Raw genomic sequence first — 17,676 nt, 5'->3', positions numbered from 1 at the left:
ATTAGAAAAGCTTCGTTGTCCATTCTCTTTGCGTATTTTAAATTCAATTTTCTTCCAGTAATCTGCAATTCATCGATTTTTATAAAATTTTATTGCGTTCGAGTTATTATTTCAATTGCATCAAATTAAGTATTAAATTTAGAACATTTTATGTAAGTAAGATAATCTTAATTTCAATTATATTTAACGTATATTTATAAAATATATATAATAAAATACATATGTTTTTCTCGAAGAATTCTCAATTCTGTTAAAAAAAATGAGTATGAATATTTCATAATACATTATATAAAATTAAATTTCCTATTTTTATTAATCAAGGAAAGTACGTTAAAATGATTAAAAGAATGAACCACGCCTAAAATAATATTTGCACGCAATTCTAGCACTTTGCTAATGTCCTAATTTTTCTGATCTTTAAAAAAAATGAGATTAAAAATATCTAATTTTTACATAAAATAAAGAAAATTTATTGTTATCATATTTAAATTTCTATTTATAAATATAAGAATTTTATTACATACATTTTCCTGAGACATTTTTTATTTTCTTTTTTTTTTTTTCTAGATCAAACTTTATTACATTCATCTTATTAAAAAATATTCCATTAAAAAAATTAAGTTTGCACACCATTACAGATTTTCCTTTGATGTTTATTGTCCGCTTGAAACTGTCACATTCTCCTTATTTTATCACAGATCATCTTCTTCAACGGTCGGCCACGAAGTATGTGATGAAATGAGAAAATACTCCAATTCTTATCATTTTATGTAACGTATCTAGAAGACTAATTTAAAATAAAAATTATATGTTTTGCTTTTGTTTTATTTAATATAAAAAATATTACTTTGTATTTAAAATAAAATTAGTTTCGAAATAATACTTATATTTATTTCCCTGATATTTCCCTTCGAATTATTTTTAGGAGCCAATAGTATATATATTATATATATATCTATCTAATTATTTCATTTGTTTACTTTGTTTTTTCATTAACAAGATATTAATATTATAAAAAAAATACACAAATAATCGTAATTCTGTGAATTATTATATTAACCTGTAAATAAGATCCATATCTTCTTTATTAGGCTCAATATTCATCAAAAGTAATTTTTATCAAAATAATTTATAAAATTTGAATGTTTGAAAGTTAATAACGATTCGATTGATCTTTTATTCTAAATGTCTTTTTAAAATTCAGAAATCATGAAAGCTTAATGATTGCTTGTAACTGCTTTTTTCAAACAAAAGTCAATATATATGAATCTGAATTACCGACAATGATAAAACCATTGTAAGTCAGCGCACTCTGCCACATTCATAATGTAAGGTTACATACTAAGATTAAAATTTAAACATTTTTATCTGAGAAAAATTTTCAGCAAATTTTCTGATATAATTTTACTTCAAATTTGATTATGGATCATAAACATTTTAAGTTTTAATTATAAAACATTTTTTAAGCAGCAGATGTAACAATGTTTTTAATGTTGGCAACTATGTTTGGCAACAGGCCATATGGACAAATAACGTGAACGTGAGCCAATTATGACACAATAACGTTTGATTATCGTATCAAACAATGCAATGTCAATAAACCACAATTTATGCATTGTATATACTGTTATACAGCATCACTTAATTATTCTACGCTATATTATCACATATTGTCATAAATAACCTAAAATATTCAAGGAACTCTGGAAATTTGAAAGGTTTGATTGCAAATATTTTCTAAAGAGGGCGCATCGATGAACAAGGGTGCATCATTTTTAATACAATAACAAAAGAATATTTTCTTTTGTGATTCTATCATTATATAAACGATGTATATAACTTTTTAGAATATCTATTAAAAAATTTCATAGAAATAACAGAATTACATATCGATAAAAAATTTTTAATGTTATTAAATGCAAAGATAAATAAAATATGAAGGAAAACTTTGAATAAAATCAAGTTCGTTATAAATTTATCATAAATTATCATAAATAATATTAAAAGAGAAAGTAGAAAATTTTCAAAATATATGCTTCTAATATTAATAATTCGAGTATTGAACTATTTAGTAACCCATAATTTGCATTCCCTTTGCATTTAATCCCATCAATTACATAACAGAGATGTGACTGAAAGCGCTGCTTAAGAAGCGCTTGTCAACCATAGGGTCAAAGGTATTTCTGCGAAGCCCTCGAGGTTGAAGCATTTACACCTCATCACCGCAATATTGTGATACATCGTTTTGTAATAACGAAAACATAACATGAATTATATAGCACAACAATTAAACAGCTTTGTTTACTACAAAAAAACTTTTGTTCTTTCTTTCTTTTTTTTTTTTTTTTTTTTTACAATTTCTTTTTGTACATTGTGCCTTAAGATAAAGACAACAATAATCATAAAACGATTGTGCAATGTATATAATATATATATATATGTATAATTCATCGAACTTCGATATTATTTAACTATCTATGCATTTATTTTGAATATGTTATATTACACGTTTATACAAATATAATATATAATATATACATTATATTTATATTTTTACAGCTTTGCTTTTTTTTCCCTCTCTTTCCGCGGGATTTTATAACTGAAAATTCCTATGAGATCACACGACATCACAAGTATATATATATATATATACACATATATATATATATATAAACGGTGATCAGAATAAAAATTCGATCCCATTTTATTCGGACAAGGTACAAAAAATATTGTCAGCATACACGGTATGCAGAATGCGGTTTTACGATAGAATATAAAACTCATTGATGATCTATTATTAAATAATTAAAGAATAGCCTACTTTACGAGATTATCGTCCGGGATAATCGAGTCTGATTTATTAATAGAACTTCAGATCGATTGCCTCTGCGCTTAGTACATCAGAAGTTCTGAAGTATTGTGTTAAAAAAACTACAAAGAATATCATAGTTTTCATCTTTTTTTCTTCTTCGCGTATTCACCTGTCGATGTTTCTTTCGTTTCTTTTGAAACAAACTTATATATTATATAATATATATTATATATAATCATTCAATCAATAACAAATATTTTCAGAACATAAGAATATAAAATTGATAAAAAATAATAATCAAAAAATTATCGATCAATAAAAACGTGGATACATATCGACAGGCAAATGAACATATTTAAGAAGGAAATGAAAGCAAATAATCAAATATAACAAAATAGCGATAAACTTTCAATAATAAAGCGAAAATTATTGTTTGACTTTGAGCGAAGGCACTTTACTCGCATAACGTTTCGCAATTTTTCGTTATACACTCCCGTAAATAATCGCACGATCGATCTACGTTCTGCTATATACATCGCTCAACTATCACTCCCGTAACATTTGTAACATCACTTTTGTTTCTCTGTATCGCGATAAAATCGCTCGAATGAAACTTGACCGATGCAGTTACATGGCGGAACGTAATAACGAACGCTACAACTTCCAGGTTATCGTTATCAGGATTTAACGGATTTTTTCTTTTAATCTCTGTTTATATCTCTATCGTTTATTCAACTTTCGTTGTATACACAACACGCAATTGATTCGTTTTAGAAAAGAAAGTTTTCAGAAAGTTAGAAAATTACATGCTGTAAAATGTTATCAATGTTAAAAAAAAAAGAAAAAATTCACAATACATAAAAAGGATTATTGGAAATAATTATTGCTGAATTGTTAGATGAAACGAGAAAGGAAGTTCGAGGTGTATAAATCGTCTGACGACTGTCGTACAAGTTTCACTTAAGAGTTATTTTATCGGGAAACAAAATTGCAATTGCCTTTAAAACAAGCGATCCTCGAGAATATATATTTACACGTTCGTTTCGCAAAAATATTTCGCAACATTTTGGATTACAATGCTACATAAATTGTACGTATTTCTATCCGGTTTTTTTCCTTTTTTTTCGTCGAAATCATACTCATAAATATACACGCACACATTCATCGTAAGGGAAATGACACGAAAGTCCCTGATGCTAGACAAGTGTAGAACACTTAAATCACGCACACGTAATGCATGGTAACGGCTTGGCAGCCAAAATCGATACGATCACACACGCGGATGAAGAATTCAATGGATAAATTCCAACTTTGTAGATTTTTTTCAAAAGCGATGCAAATAACGTAGCGGAACGAAGCACTCGGAGCTGCCAAAATTAAAATTTCTCCAATTTTTTCACAAATGTATTTACACGTTTACATATCATTCGTAATACTATTTATATACATATCGTATATTTCTCGATCCTTTAGCATATAATTCTATTACCCTTTGCGATCAAATCCGTACAAACGATCTGATAATTCGACGAAACAAAATGATCACTTTAGCAATGGAATAGTTAAAAAAAGAAAAAAAAAATAAATAAATAATAAGAAATAATTTACATCGATTGTTCAATTCTCGATCGAAAATTGATCGATTGTCCAACTGGAAATCGCAAAAGGGCGGAAAATTTCGTGGCCAAGAACGCAATTACACCATTCACGCGTTACTTCAAGCAGAGAGATACATTTGCACGCAATTAGATTATTTTATTCAATTCTCATCCGATGATTCGGTTACAATAGTTTGAAAAAGATTAAAAAGAGGAAGAAGCGTAGTACATAGTGCTAAAATAGCGAAGAACCATTTAAAATGGAGAGATCCTTTCTTCTGCCTTTGTTCTTCTGCGCGGAGAGAAAGGTAATGATAACGCTAAAAACTGTACAACATGTATTTTATACATTCCGTTCGGACAGCCGTAGCGGCTCAGTGTTACAAGTATTATATATATATATATACATATTAATTATCAATTAATATATATATATGTATATATTTGTATTTATCACGCTTTGTTATGTACAAATTAATATATAACGCTGCCACATTCTTTCAAATTTACCGGGATTCTTTATGCCCTTTAAAGCATTCAAAAAAAAAAAGAGGGGGAGGAGAGGAGATAACGTCGATCGTCGATTCAAGTAACTTAACTTTTTCGCAACAATGTAATGAATCTGTTACAGTAAATATTACGCTTATTACAGTCAACGTATGCGCATACAAATTTGCAAAAGTAAATAGATATTGATGGGTGATGAAATTTAAATTTTTACTAATTTCAGATCATGACGCATGGAAATATAATGTAGAATATAATCGGAATAAATTGGATGTTTATACAAAAATTCGTTTTATTTCATATTTATATTTGAGCATAACTGAAGAAATAGAAATTTGTTTCAAAGTATATTAAAAAGTAAGTTAAAATATTATAAATATATTGTTAATGATTAATTAAAATATTTGATATTTTGGATATCTTGTATATATTTTAATACATACATATTCTGTACATTTTTGCACATTTAAATTTCTGATTAATGCATAAACATCCACAAATAATGCTAATATTAATGTAAATGTATTCGTAAATAATGAAATTAAAAAGTTATGTACATGAATGAATGCATTATTTAATAAATGAATACATTTACAAGCGATAATAAAGATTTTTATAATTAATTTTACATAAATACATACATTGATTAATAAGTAAGTGTATGTATTTATTATATGTTATAATCGATAAAATATTTTTCAATTATAATCAAAAAATAATTTAAAAATTTTAATATTTCGATATTATAGAATGAATAAAAAATATTTTAATAAAATAAAAAAAAAAAAAAAAAAAAAAAAGAATTTATCTCTTGAGTGATTACCGTCAAACCACGGATAACGAAACAAAGAACTAAAAAAATCGATTTTTCGTGACTGAAAGGAGGAATAACGTAGATCTATAGAGATTTCAAATAATAAAAACACTATGAATCAATAAAAGAACTACGACAGACTTTTCCAATTTACAAATAACGATCTACATTTTTATTCTCCATAAAAAAAGCAAAGAAAAAAAAAAAAAAAAAGGAAAAGAGAATCGTGTTTAAAAAAAAAAAAAATAAAATTTTTATAGATCAAATGATCAATAAGTTCTTAAATATCTCGAATCTAATAAAATAAATTTTAAAACGAAGCAATTTCTTAATTAAATTATTAGATTAAATGATTAAAATGCACGAATCACTTAAAAAGAAAGAAAGAAAAAAAAAAGATCATTGATCGAATGAAGAAAAAGGAGAAAAAACTATAGATCTACAAATTTACAATGATATGATCGCACCTGCGAATTCATAAATAAAATAATGAAAATCGACGCTTTAATTTCTCTACCAGAAACCATTGTAAATAGAGAAAATAAAACGTTCTTCTTTTTCTTCTTTTTTTTTTCCTGTTGATCATGTAATGCTTTAAAGGGTTAAATAAATGGGTACAAAAAAATACAATATACATTAAGCAGGATTACGTTTGTCGATCGTGGTGGCAAGGTCCTCGGTAGATTGTAATGTTTTATTAAACAATCAATTAATTTTCCAAGGATTTATCTTGCTACACTTATTTTCTGTGCGTTTCACTATCAATATCTACATATTTTCTTTGCTCTTTTCTAATGATGCGTTTGCTCGTCAACCGAATTTGGAAAAAAAAAAAAAAAAAAAAAAAAAAAAAAAGAAAAAGAAAAAAGAACATTGCTATTTGTTACAAAAATTCCTCCAACTCCTCTTCCATTATGAGATTCGTACAAAATTATTCGATATTCAAATTTTACATAAAATCAAGTTTAAACGCTTAAACTTATAATTAGATAAAGGAACTGCTGTTGAGTCGCATATATCGTGTATTCATAATTACATATATATTGTGTAAATACACACACACACACACACACACACACATATATATATACACAAGCTTATAGCTTTACAATTCTTTGAAAAAATTTTTCATCGATATTTTTATCATTTCTGTTTTTTTTTTTTTCAAATCACAAGTTGAAATGTATGAAAATGTTTGACGAAGTGGAGGAAAAAAGACACGAAACGAAACGGAAAAAGAAAACAGATTGATCAAGCAAACGAATCATTATTAACAAAATTCATTTGTTAAATTTCTTTTTTTTTTTTTTTTTCCCGTACAATAGTCTTTGTTCCTTCGCAATGGAAAAAACAAAAACAAAATACGAATCATCATCGTATATCGAGGACAGGTATTCATTATTGATCTGTACTTCTATTCGATTTCGCGATTTCGCTTAATACATAATAATCTTTACAGTTTCTCCTCATTTTTTAATATTTTTCTGTCTCTTTTCTTTTCTCTATAAAAATGAAATAATAACCGCGTGTATGAGACTTATTACGTTACACATACATTTTAGAAAAAAATGGGGGAAATGTACGAAGTGGACCAAAACATAAACATTGTATTTTTATTAATACACTTTCAAGATTCATTGACATATGCCTGTTTATAAACGAGCCTTGATGAAACTAATAAGAAGCGTAGACAGGTGGATAAAGAAAACAGGCAATTAATGTTTATTTACGGTTAGAGGCAAGTGAATAAAAAGAAGCGACCCGTGAAACGAATTCTAAAAAAAAAAAAAAGAGTTCTCTTTCTCTTTTTTTCCTTTCTTGTTTTAAACAAGCTGCACCTTTGATTCTGATTCTTGCAAGTACAGGGACCAAGAATCAACTTCAAGTTACGAAATCATTTTCACAGGTCAACCCACCTGACGAAGATTATTATTTTCTTTTTTATGCTTGTACTTGTAATAACACATACAGAAGTTTCTTTTTTTTTCTTTTTTTTTTTTCTTTTTTTTTTTAAAGTAAAACAGAAATTTCTTTTGTCTTACATAAAATCCTAAAAGATAATACCGATTATTACGGAAGCGACAATCTATCGACACCATTATAATCAATACATCATTATAATCTTTTTTATGATGTATAAATCGACATTTATATCATCACTGATTGGAAATGCTCATGATAACGTTGTATTAAAGGCGTCAAAAGTTCTTCCGCTTCAATAATACATCTAAATTTTTAACAAATTGTGTATACATGTATGAGAAAATCGAATGAAGTTTTTTCAAGAGAAAACAGCGATAGAGAGAGACAAATAGAAAGAGAGAATAGACAGAGAGAGAGAGAGAGAGAGAGAGAGAGAGAGAGAGAGAGAGAATAAACGCATTAAATGTGTACGTGTACATTTTTCATATATCTATATATCTATATTATTATTTATATATGTATATAGGCGAATTAATCGCACAGAAGCGTAAATCTTCAACAAAGAAGATTACGTCGTCTAGGATTATACCGTCTTTGCCCCCATTTTCCCATCTACGTTAATTAAGAGACGCACGCAAAGATAAAAGTCTCAGCCCTACGTGACGTTTCGACGATGAGTCTTCTTCCTTCATTTAATAATATTTCTAACAAGTATATGTACAGAATAGAAAAAACAGTTGTTTTCTTCTCGTTACGTTGTCAAAAGCGGTGCAAATTTTTTTCTTGGTAAAAATTGCAGCGAAAGTTCTTTTTTTTTTTTTATTATTATTTTCATTTCTTCTCTTTCCTCGAAGCAAATAATATACGAAAATTCATGCACTTTCTACCAATTATTACCACGTCCCCGACCTCTGAAACCATTTCCCCTAAATTGTCCACCGCGTTTCAATCCTCTGGGCATAAAATTACCAATTACGGGGCCACGAGGCCCTCTATCCATCCAAGGAGCTCTGGGACCACCTCTGAAGCCTCTACCTCTTGGTAGACCCCCTCTCCATGGAGGAAATGGAACAGGACCACTAAGACGTGGTCGAAAGTTCGGCCCTTCAAAATCGTATATCCCCGGATGTGACTCCGCCGATACCTGCGGTATAGGCCCGTTCAAACCTGCATCAGTCTCGGTTGGAGTCTGAGGACCATTCGATAAGAGTCTCTTCTTACTAGAGCTAACATCATTCTCATCAAAGTTGCCATTTGTCGACGGTCTCTTCAATTCGTTACTTGGTATTGAGTTTCCAAGATCGTCTAACTGATCCGATATATGTTGTTGCTGCTGTTGTGATTGATCGAAGTTAATATCTTGTTCGGTATTTTCTATCGATCCGCTACTCTCGCAAGTTTTCTCCGATATCATAGCTTCGGATTCAACGTGTTCCTCGTATTCAGAAATAGATACGTATTGATTATGCTGTGAGTCTTTAGAATCCGTTATAACAGGTACAACGGTCACTTGGTTCATTGTTGGTTGTTGTTCGTCCGACTCCGTAACTGGCGGCTCGGATTCATGTTCGTGAACAAGATTCGAACCACTTGAATAAATGGATTGCTGGTCGAGTGAATTTGGCGTACCATGCGACAATCTACGATCTTGACAATTTTCTTCTTGTTCCGTATCCACAGGATGTTCTACATTTGCTGCTATTTCCTTTTCATTAGGCAATCCTATAGGCATACCCTCTTCGTCGATTATGACAACAGTGTCGGGTGCTGGTACTAACAGAGGTCTACTATTGGGTAAAATTTCTGGCGAAGATCTTTGATGTTCTTGGGTTCTAGATTTACGATTGTTCTGAATGTTTCTCGGTTTATGGTCATCCGAGTATCTATCCCGTCGATTTCTCGCAAATCCACGGCCACCACGACCTCCTCGATCATTCCGATGAAAACCAATATCTCGATGTTGATGATCGACTGGTTGAGAGTACCTGCCACGCATTTGTGGTTCGCCAAGGAATTCTTGATTAGGTCGTAAAGCATGATTCTCACGATATTCAAATTCTTGTTTTGGAAATTCTGGTTGCATTTGATGAAATTCTTGTTGACCAAAATCTGGCTGATTTTGAATAAAATTTGGCGGTGGTCTATTCTGATGGAAATTTGTTTGAGCTGGATGGAATTCTGCCGCGGAATTATGTCGAAAATCTGTTTGATCTTGATGAAAAGATGGTTGACCTGGATGAAATTGAGGCGGTGGAGGTGGAGGTGGTGGAGGTCCTGAATGCATCATATGCACATCTTGCATAATTTGTCCATGCGATCCTGGCATTTGGCCTGCGGGAAGCGGAATCATTCGCATATCCATATCCATGTGTTGCGAAGATGCTGATGGATTACCGACTCTCATGTCTCTATCTTGCGATCGCACGTCAACCAATACCCTTCCTTTTGGCTTACTGTCAGTTTCATCATCCGACATTTCCATATCAACACTTTCCACGATATCGCCCGGTTGCATGTGTTGCCTGATTACGCATTATAAAATATTGAGAGTGTTACGATGAAAAAAGATTGCTACAATATAATCCTACGAGATTCTATATACACGAATAATTAGAAGTTTTTTATTGTCTTACCGGTAATCCTGATCGCTGGTTGACCACAAGTTGTTACTATTCGATATCACATTCATAGAAGTATCATTAACATTATGATTTGCTGGACTTCCTGTTAAGCTAATTAAATTACGATGATCAACATCCGCTGCTTTCATTAAACGATATGGTAATTGATTTTCCACTGTCATTGGAATTGGTATTACCCTAGAGAAGATATGTTTTTCTTTTTTTCTTTCTTTCTTTCTTTCTTTTTTTTTTTTTTCTTTTTCTTTTCTAAAATCTATACAATTTAATTTAAATTTTTATTAAATTTTTTACCTATGATCTACGTCTCCAGCGGTACTCAAAAGAGATTCTTGCGGTTGAGAGTCATCGTACTCAACTGGATCTGTAAATCCCGCCTTTTCATACATGGGTGGTGATTCTGGTGTTTCGGATAGAATTTCATTCTTTCCTCTCACAATATTAGTCCATGTAGATTCATTATTAGAGTCCCATCTATCCGTATCACCGTCCATCCATGTTTTTGTTTTTTCATCACATTCACCAGGCCAAGTTGGATTCATGCTATTTTTTCCTACAAATATTATAAAACTTAATATACGTTATAAATTTGTAACAACGTAATGTCAAATTATTATTTATTATTACATCCAATATAAATTCATACCCTTTTCTTCCCATTTGGCTGGTTCCTTTATAGTTTCATTTGGAGGTGTCCATGTAGGAAATTTTGGTGGTAACTTATTATAACAATTTTCATCGTCAAGAAAAATAGGCGGAGGTAACGGTGGAGGTGGTAAAGGATTAACAGTATTATTATTAGTAGGACCATCAAAAGGTACAGTAATGTTACTTTGACTGTTTTGACTGGAGTATGGTGAAGGAGTATGCGATTCGCCTGATAAATTCCGAACAGGTAATGGAGTACTATGAGTTATTGGACAAGTATTTACGCCTATAGGTGCATTCTGATTACCCATAATTCTTGACATCACAGGAGTTACAGAATGCTGTCCTAACACAGGTGAATGTCTATAATTCGAACGTTGTGGTGACTCTACTCGTGATTCTGGAATATCTAAACCAAGACCTGGAATACCACCAGGATCTTGTGTTCCATCAGAAGAAGGAAGAACAGTTTTTAAAAAACTAGAGATATTAAAATCCGCGCTATTACTTTCATTTTTGGAGGGTCTCATGTTGATTACCTCTATTGGTTTAGCCTAGTAAAATAATATTTTTATAATGTTTTAACTAATACATATTTTATTAATATATATTTTATATATATAAAATATATTTATTGATGATAAATATTTATTTTATTAAAATATACCTCTATTGAGTCGTTATACTGCTGTGATATTCCAGTAGGTGTTGATGATCTTTCATTAAATATATTTCTCTTTAAAATGAAAAACAAATAATTTATGATAATATTCATTATATTCATTACTATATAATCTTTCAATTACAATATCTTACCATATTACCAAAATCCACATTTCCTCCCATAAAAGATGAAAAATTATTAGTAAAATCACCAGAATCATTGACTTGACCCATTTCTGGAGCTGGTACAGGCACTGGATCATAATCATGTGAATATGAACCATACATGGATGGTGGTGCTACATCTATCATTCCTAATTGATTTTGAGATTGAGTTTCTTCTCCTGGAAGTTCAATATCACTATCAGGACTTGGAGATGGAGCATTTATGTCTGGTGATGGAATTGGTGAAACTAGTGTTGGTAAAAGTTCATCCAATTTTTTCTTCAAATTTTTTACACGACTACCAAAATTTCTGTATGCCTATTAATGAAGGATATTAAAAATATTAAAAAATATTAGTAAGTATAATAAATATTTATCGTTTTTCCTTTTATTATACTTACATTAGTAACTATTTTCACTTCACCTCTTTGAGTTTCATAAAATTGATCAGCTTGTTCTAATAGTTCAAGTACTTGAGTTCTTTCTCTAATTTCTGCTTCTAATGCACGAACATAATTTTCAACATTTCTAACTGCTAGATCTACTTCCTTTTCCGCATCTTCAACCCTTCTTCTATCTTTTAGAGAAGCACATAATTCTTCTGCGTTTTCTATATCTATATTACTTTCACGTAAATCTCTTAATCGGGCATCAGTTGCTTGTTCTAATGTAGCACATGATCTCATAGTAGAGATAAGTAAGGCAGCTTGAAACTCTTCAGGTGGTACTGTTGGCTGAGGTTCTAATTTCTTTTTTGGGGCTGCCGAAATTAATCCTGACAAATCTGCGAGAAATTCTTCATCGTATACTTGTCTTTGATCCCAAATTTTGAAAATCCTTAATATACGATGTTTCACTTTTTCATCTCTAACCATAGTCGTTGCCCGTTGCAAAGTAGTGCCCCATGATTCCACAAATTCAAAATTTTTTCTCTTAGAATATTGAATAACATCATTTGCCAGATAAAATAGTGTAAGCCGGTGCTCAACTTTTACTGTTATTTAAAAAAACAACATTGTCATCCAATAAGTTAGAATTTAATTAAAAACAAGAACTATTCAATGATTTCAAAAATATTTAAGTAAATATAATATTTGAGTAAATTATACATAAACATTTACATAAAAATATATATTTATAATAAAAATTGAAATTATAATAAAATTAGATCTAATTATTAATAGAATATTAAATTTATGTTTAATCATACACATATTTCATTTTAAAATTAAATATTTTATTAATAAAATTTTTTAATTTCTATTGTTTATAAAATTTTAAAAAATAATTCTACTTTTGATTATATGCATAACATAAATGCAATCTATACTTTTGAATGTAAACAAAAAAAATGCAATAAAATTAAACTATATAATAAACTATATAATAATACAATTTTATATTGAAATAAATATAAACTTACCCTTTTTTAAAACCTGTAACCAGGTAGCTACAATTTTCTTATGATGTTGTCTCCTTTCTAAACACCAAGCTGAAAGACCTTGTATTGACTCTTGTGAATCCTTCAATGTATGAAGTCTTCGCTCAAAGAGCTCCACATCAAAATCACTTGTCGCCATTATGAATTAAAACAATGTGCTGTTTATAAACTTGATCCAATGTCACGTTTTAACGTGAACCACCGAGAGGAACACGTGGAATGTTGATCGGATATCATAGGTATGCCTACTTAGTCAATCAACCTAACCAAGTAATATTGCCACTATATCAATCGCTGGGGTAATTAACCTCATAAATATTCATTCGGGTCAAACCATTTTATTCTCTATATCACAATAACATTTTTCAGTTCCACGAATGTTGTTTCGCTTAGAAAACAATAGAAATTTCTGAAAATCACTTGAATCAGTATTCGCGTAATCTACACGCTTAAGACACCGCTTTTACGACGCTTATAATGTTCAAAAAAACTCTTTCAATCCTACAAGAAAATCTGTCGTAACAATAATTTCATTCACTTGATATTATTATACACGTAACATGTTAACTTTTGTTGGATTTTTCAAAACTGTTGTATTTCTATATGACCGATCTTGAAAACAAGAATCCGCCATCTTTTCAGAACCAAAACACGAGCGCGCAATGGCCGGCGCGATTTTCTAGTATACATATATAGCTCGAGACAAAATTCAGGAAAAACATTTTCACAGGATACATCGCATTTCATTCTCAAACTTCTCGATTGATCTCTCTATTAAATGATACTTTTTTCAGGTAACAGTTTGTAATTTAGTTCTTCTATCATTGACAATAAATCAATCATTTGTAATTTTTTCGTATTTTAATAATATCATGTTGATTTCCAATTTAAGAAGGTTATTAATTAAACAAAATCTAAACTCGAGGTATGGACAATGAATTATGAAAATGAAGAAAACATGTTTCAAAATGAATGAATATTTTTTGACAATTAATACACAATGATCTGTTTTCGAACGATATGTATGTAAATAAATGTATATCTTTATCTAACATTTCTATTTTTTCTTGAACATGGTTTGATTAAATGCAAATTACAATCAATATTGTCTGTGCTTTTCTAATGATAATTTAATGAATTTAGTATAACGTAAGTACAAACTTTATTATCAATTAATTGTATAATTATCAAAGAAATTGAATTTGATGACATAAAAAGCGACATCTAGAAAGTTAGTAACATAAACTCTCCAATCTATTTACGAGTTATACGTGGTTGAATATAGTTATAATTGCAAAGTAGCTTCGTCATTTTACTACTTGTTTTGCATTTTTTTATTATTTATAAGTAAGCACAAAGTTCAACAGTTTGGATTTATATATATAGCTGACAAATTATAATTTCATTTATTATCTTTTGTTGAAATTCCAGGGTTTATTTCAAAGAAGATTTTAAAATGTCACCAAGAATGAAAATTTATATTATTGGCGTGGGCATGACAAAATTCGAAAAACCAGGTAAACGGGAAAATTTTGATTATCCAGACATGGCAAAAGAAGCCGTTACAAAAGCTTTACAGGATGCAAGAATTTCTTATGATACTGTAAAAGCTGCTTGTGTTGGATATGTATATGGAGATTCTACTTGTGGTCAACGAGCATTATATGATCTTGGTCTTACTGGTTGCCCTATATATAATGTAAATAATAATTGTTCTACTGGTTCAACTGCTTTATTAATGGCTAAACAAATTATTGAAACTGGCTCTGCTGATTGTGTATTGGCTCTTGGTTTTGAAAAAATGGAAAAGGGTTCATTAGTATCTAAATTTTTGGATCGTACCAATCCTATGGACAAACATGTAGAACTTATGTCTAATATAGCTGGTTAGTATATAGTAATATAGTTATATAGTTATATAATATATAGTAATATAGTTATTTCAAATTATTATTAAGCTACTTTCATTTAAAAGTTTTTATTTAATTTTTATTTTTCTTGTCTTTTTATATTATATTATATGTATTTTTAATTTAAGGCATAAATGAAAGCCCAATCACTGCCCAATTATTTGGAAATGCTGGATTAGAACATATGAAAAAATATGGTACTAAACCTGAGCATTTTGCAAAAATTGCTTATAAGAATCATTTACATTCTGTGAACAATCCATATTCACAGTTTCAAGAAAAATATAGTTTGGAGCAAATAATGAATTCTCCAACAGTATTTGGACCACTTACCAAGCTTCAATGTTGTCCAACATCTGATGGGTCAGCAGCTGTAATTTTGGCTAATGCAGACTTTGTTCATAAACATAAACTTGAATCTCAAGCAGTAGAAATTATAGCAATGGAAATGTGTACAGATTTAGCTTCAACATTCACAGAGAAGAGTTCTATTAAACTTATTGGGTAATAGATACAATTTTACAATTTTATAACATATATTTAACATAAACATAAATTTTGAATAATTGCAATATTAAGAATAAAGATAAATAACTGCTATTTTATCATTTTATAGATATGATATGACAAGAAATGCTGCTGAAAAAGTATTTACTCAGACTCCTTATAAACCAAGTGATGTGGATGTCATAGAATTACATGATTGTTTTTCAACTAATGAACTTATTACTTATGAAGCATTGGGACTTTGTCCTCCAGGTCAAGGTGGAAAATTAGTTGATGCTGGAGACAATACATATGGAGGCAAATATGTAATAAATCCTAGTGGTGGTTTGATTTCAAAAGGACATCCTTTGGGAGCAACAGGATTAGCACAATGTGCTGAACTTTCTTGGCAACTTCGAGGACAAGCTGGCAAACGACAAGTACCAAAAGCAAAACTTGCTCTACAACATAATATAGGATTAGGTGGAGCAGTTGTTGTTGCTTTGTATCGTATGGGTTTTCCTCAACAATTCGAAAAAACTAAGAAAAATTCAAGTGCAACTCCTGATCCAAATCAATTCAAGGCAAATGCGTTATTTAAGTTATTAGAAATTGCGATGCAAGAGGATAAAGATAATTTGATCGAAAAAGTTCGCGGGGTATATGGATTTAAGGTAAACAACGGAACAACGGAAGGCTATTGGATTGTAGATGCTAAAACAGGAAAAGGAAAAATAGAATATTATGGAAAATCTAAACCTGATGTTGTGATTACAATTAACGATATGGATATTGTAGATTTTATTTCTGGAAAATTAAATCCACAAAAAGCATTTTTTCAAGGAAAGATTAAGATTCAAGGAAACATGGGAATGGCAATGAAATTAATTGAATTACAAAAACGTGCTGCTAAAAAGATTGAACTTCTTCGTTCTAAATTATAAAAAAATAAAAAATGAAAATGTATAAATACTTAATTCAAGAAAAGTTAATTTTGATATCAAAATATGATTTGAAAACTCAGAAATCACATAATCAAAATATTGTTATCATAATCAAAATCTAGATTGAAATTCACTCAAAATTTGCACATTCGTTCTGCAAATAAATAATAAATATAAATTATTATATATATATATATATATATATATGTGCAAAAAATTGAATTATTTAAAAGATAATATCTTTTAAAGAATTCAATTCTTTTTTTCTATACAATAGAGAGAAAGAGAAAGAAAGAAAGATAAAAGGACATTATATTAAAAATTTCATATAAGATATATTAATAGTTAGTATTTCATATTAAAATTCTATTTTTATAAATGTTATTTCATTTTAAAAAAAATATATTTAATAAAAAAAGACAGAATTTACAAAGAAATAGACATTCCTTTTATAAGGAAGATAATTTGATAAATGAGTTGTAAAGAATAAAAGTTATAATCAATCATTTAATTAACGAGTATTTTGTTAATTTTACAAAATTTAAATGAATTATAAATCAATTTAATTTGAAACTAAGAATAATTTTCGATTAATTATTAGAATTATATTTGGATATAATTTGAATTATAATTGGATTAGATCTATATCAAATTTGTTTTGTATTTATTTTTTTACAAACGAATGTTAATTGTTAATTATATCTCTATATTATATTATTACGTTATATTATTATATCATATACTTATATTTGAATTAGGTGTCAGTTTCAATAAATATAATATACATATATATTATATTTTTATAGAGATACTCTATAAAAAACTCAACTATAAGTTTAAAAGTATTCTTACTATTTGCAAAATCTTTTTACAAGAATTATTATGTAATCTCAATTTTGAAATTTATCTTTTTATAGAGTATTTCTCACAAACTATCATAAAAAATATATTGTTAAATATATGAATATATAAAAACATGGAAACTACACTTAACATAATATAATATAAAAATATATAAAAATTTTTATACAAAGGTTTAGGGTTTTATATTTGTTAATAAATTGTTTTTTAATATTAAATAAATAAAGTTAAAAAATTAATTTTCTTTTTTAAATTATTGATTTCC

General features: G+C 28.9%; 2 protein-coding genes and 1 long non-coding RNA gene across 10 annotated transcripts; 1 reads left to right on the top strand and 2 right to left on the bottom strand.

The window, feature by feature from the left end:
• Positions 1–446: 446 nt before the first annotated feature.
• LOC147657328 (uncharacterized) lies at positions 447–1,777 on the bottom strand. The gene is made up of 2 exons (XR_015292521.1): positions 1,061–1,777; positions 447–787 (listed from the first exon to the last, which is right to left on the bottom strand). It is a non-coding gene; the product is annotated as an uncharacterized LOC147657328 (long non-coding RNA).
• Positions 1,778–8,132: 6,355 nt separating this feature from the next.
• Positions 8,133–13,867, bottom strand: LOC100863100 (uncharacterized). Of its 2 annotated transcripts, XM_086909914.1 has the most exons (9): positions 13,193–13,867; positions 12,171–12,763; positions 11,758–12,087; positions 11,609–11,677; positions 11,249–11,495; positions 10,940–11,170; positions 10,588–10,846; positions 10,288–10,473; positions 8,133–10,176 (listed from the first exon to the last, which is right to left on the bottom strand). In XM_086909914.1, the coding sequence occupies exons 1-9, from the start codon at positions 13,347–13,349 to the stop codon at positions 8,538–8,540; spliced, it is 3,711 nt and encodes a 1,236-aa protein (XP_086766040.1). In that variant the 5' UTR covers positions 13,350–13,867; the 3' UTR covers positions 8,133–8,537. The 2 variants fall into 2 exon arrangements, with proteins under 2 accessions (XP_086766040.1, XP_012340806.3); XM_012485352.3 differs by having other exon boundaries at positions 10,940–11,495.
• Positions 13,274–17,650, top strand: ScpX (Sterol carrier protein X-related thiolase). 7 transcript variants are annotated; one of them, XM_086909920.1, is made up of 6 exons: positions 13,274–13,449; positions 13,853–14,004; positions 14,106–14,359; positions 14,642–15,096; positions 15,249–15,624; positions 15,737–17,650. In XM_086909920.1, exons 4-6 carry the CDS (start codon positions 14,667–14,669, stop codon positions 16,548–16,550), a joined length of 1,620 nt encoding a protein of 539 aa, XP_086766046.1. In that variant the 5' UTR covers positions 13,274–13,449; positions 13,853–14,004; positions 14,106–14,359; positions 14,642–14,666; the 3' UTR covers positions 16,551–17,650. The 7 variants fall into 7 exon arrangements, with proteins under 7 accessions (XP_086766046.1, XP_086766044.1, XP_086766045.1 ...); XM_086909918.1 differs by having other exon boundaries at positions 14,103–14,359; XM_086909919.1 differs by lacking the exon at positions 13,274–13,449 and adding an exon at positions 13,580–13,765.
• Positions 17,651–17,676: the final 26 nt, after the last annotated feature.

Source organism: Apis florea, unplaced genomic scaffold, assembly GCF_048593485.1.
Source record: "Apis florea isolate Af1SG1 unplaced genomic scaffold, ASM4859348v1 contig_3170_pilon, whole genome shotgun sequence".
Lineage (NCBI taxonomy): Eukaryota > Metazoa > Arthropoda > Insecta > Hymenoptera > Apidae > Apis > Apis florea.
This window is presented reverse-complemented; position numbering and strand designations above follow the sequence as displayed.

What these genes read in the sequence shown, in the direction of transcription:
- LOC100863100 (XM_012485352.3), bottom strand. Translation starts at nt 13,349, where the DNA reads ATGGCGACAAGTGATTTTGATGTGGAGCTCTTTGAGCGAAGACTTCAT. An exon ending in AAGTGAAAATAGTTACTAAT is followed by an intron (nt 12,088 to 12,170) that starts GTAAGTATAATA and finishes CTTCATTAATAG; the next exon opens with GCATACAGAAATTTTGGTAG. An exon ending in AGCCAAATGGGAAGAAAAGG is followed by an intron (nt 10,847 to 10,939) that starts GTATGAATTTAT and finishes TAATATTTGTAG; the next exon opens with GAAAAAATAGCATGAATCCA.
- ScpX (XM_031916054.2), top strand. An exon ending in ACTTATGTCTAATATAGCTG is followed by an intron (nt 15,097 to 15,248) that starts GTTAGTATATAG and finishes TTTTAATTTAAG; the next exon opens with GCATAAATGAAAGCCCAATC. An exon ending in AGTTCTATTAAACTTATTGG is followed by an intron (nt 15,625 to 15,736) that starts GTAATAGATACA and finishes ATCATTTTATAG; the next exon opens with ATATGATATGACAAGAAATG.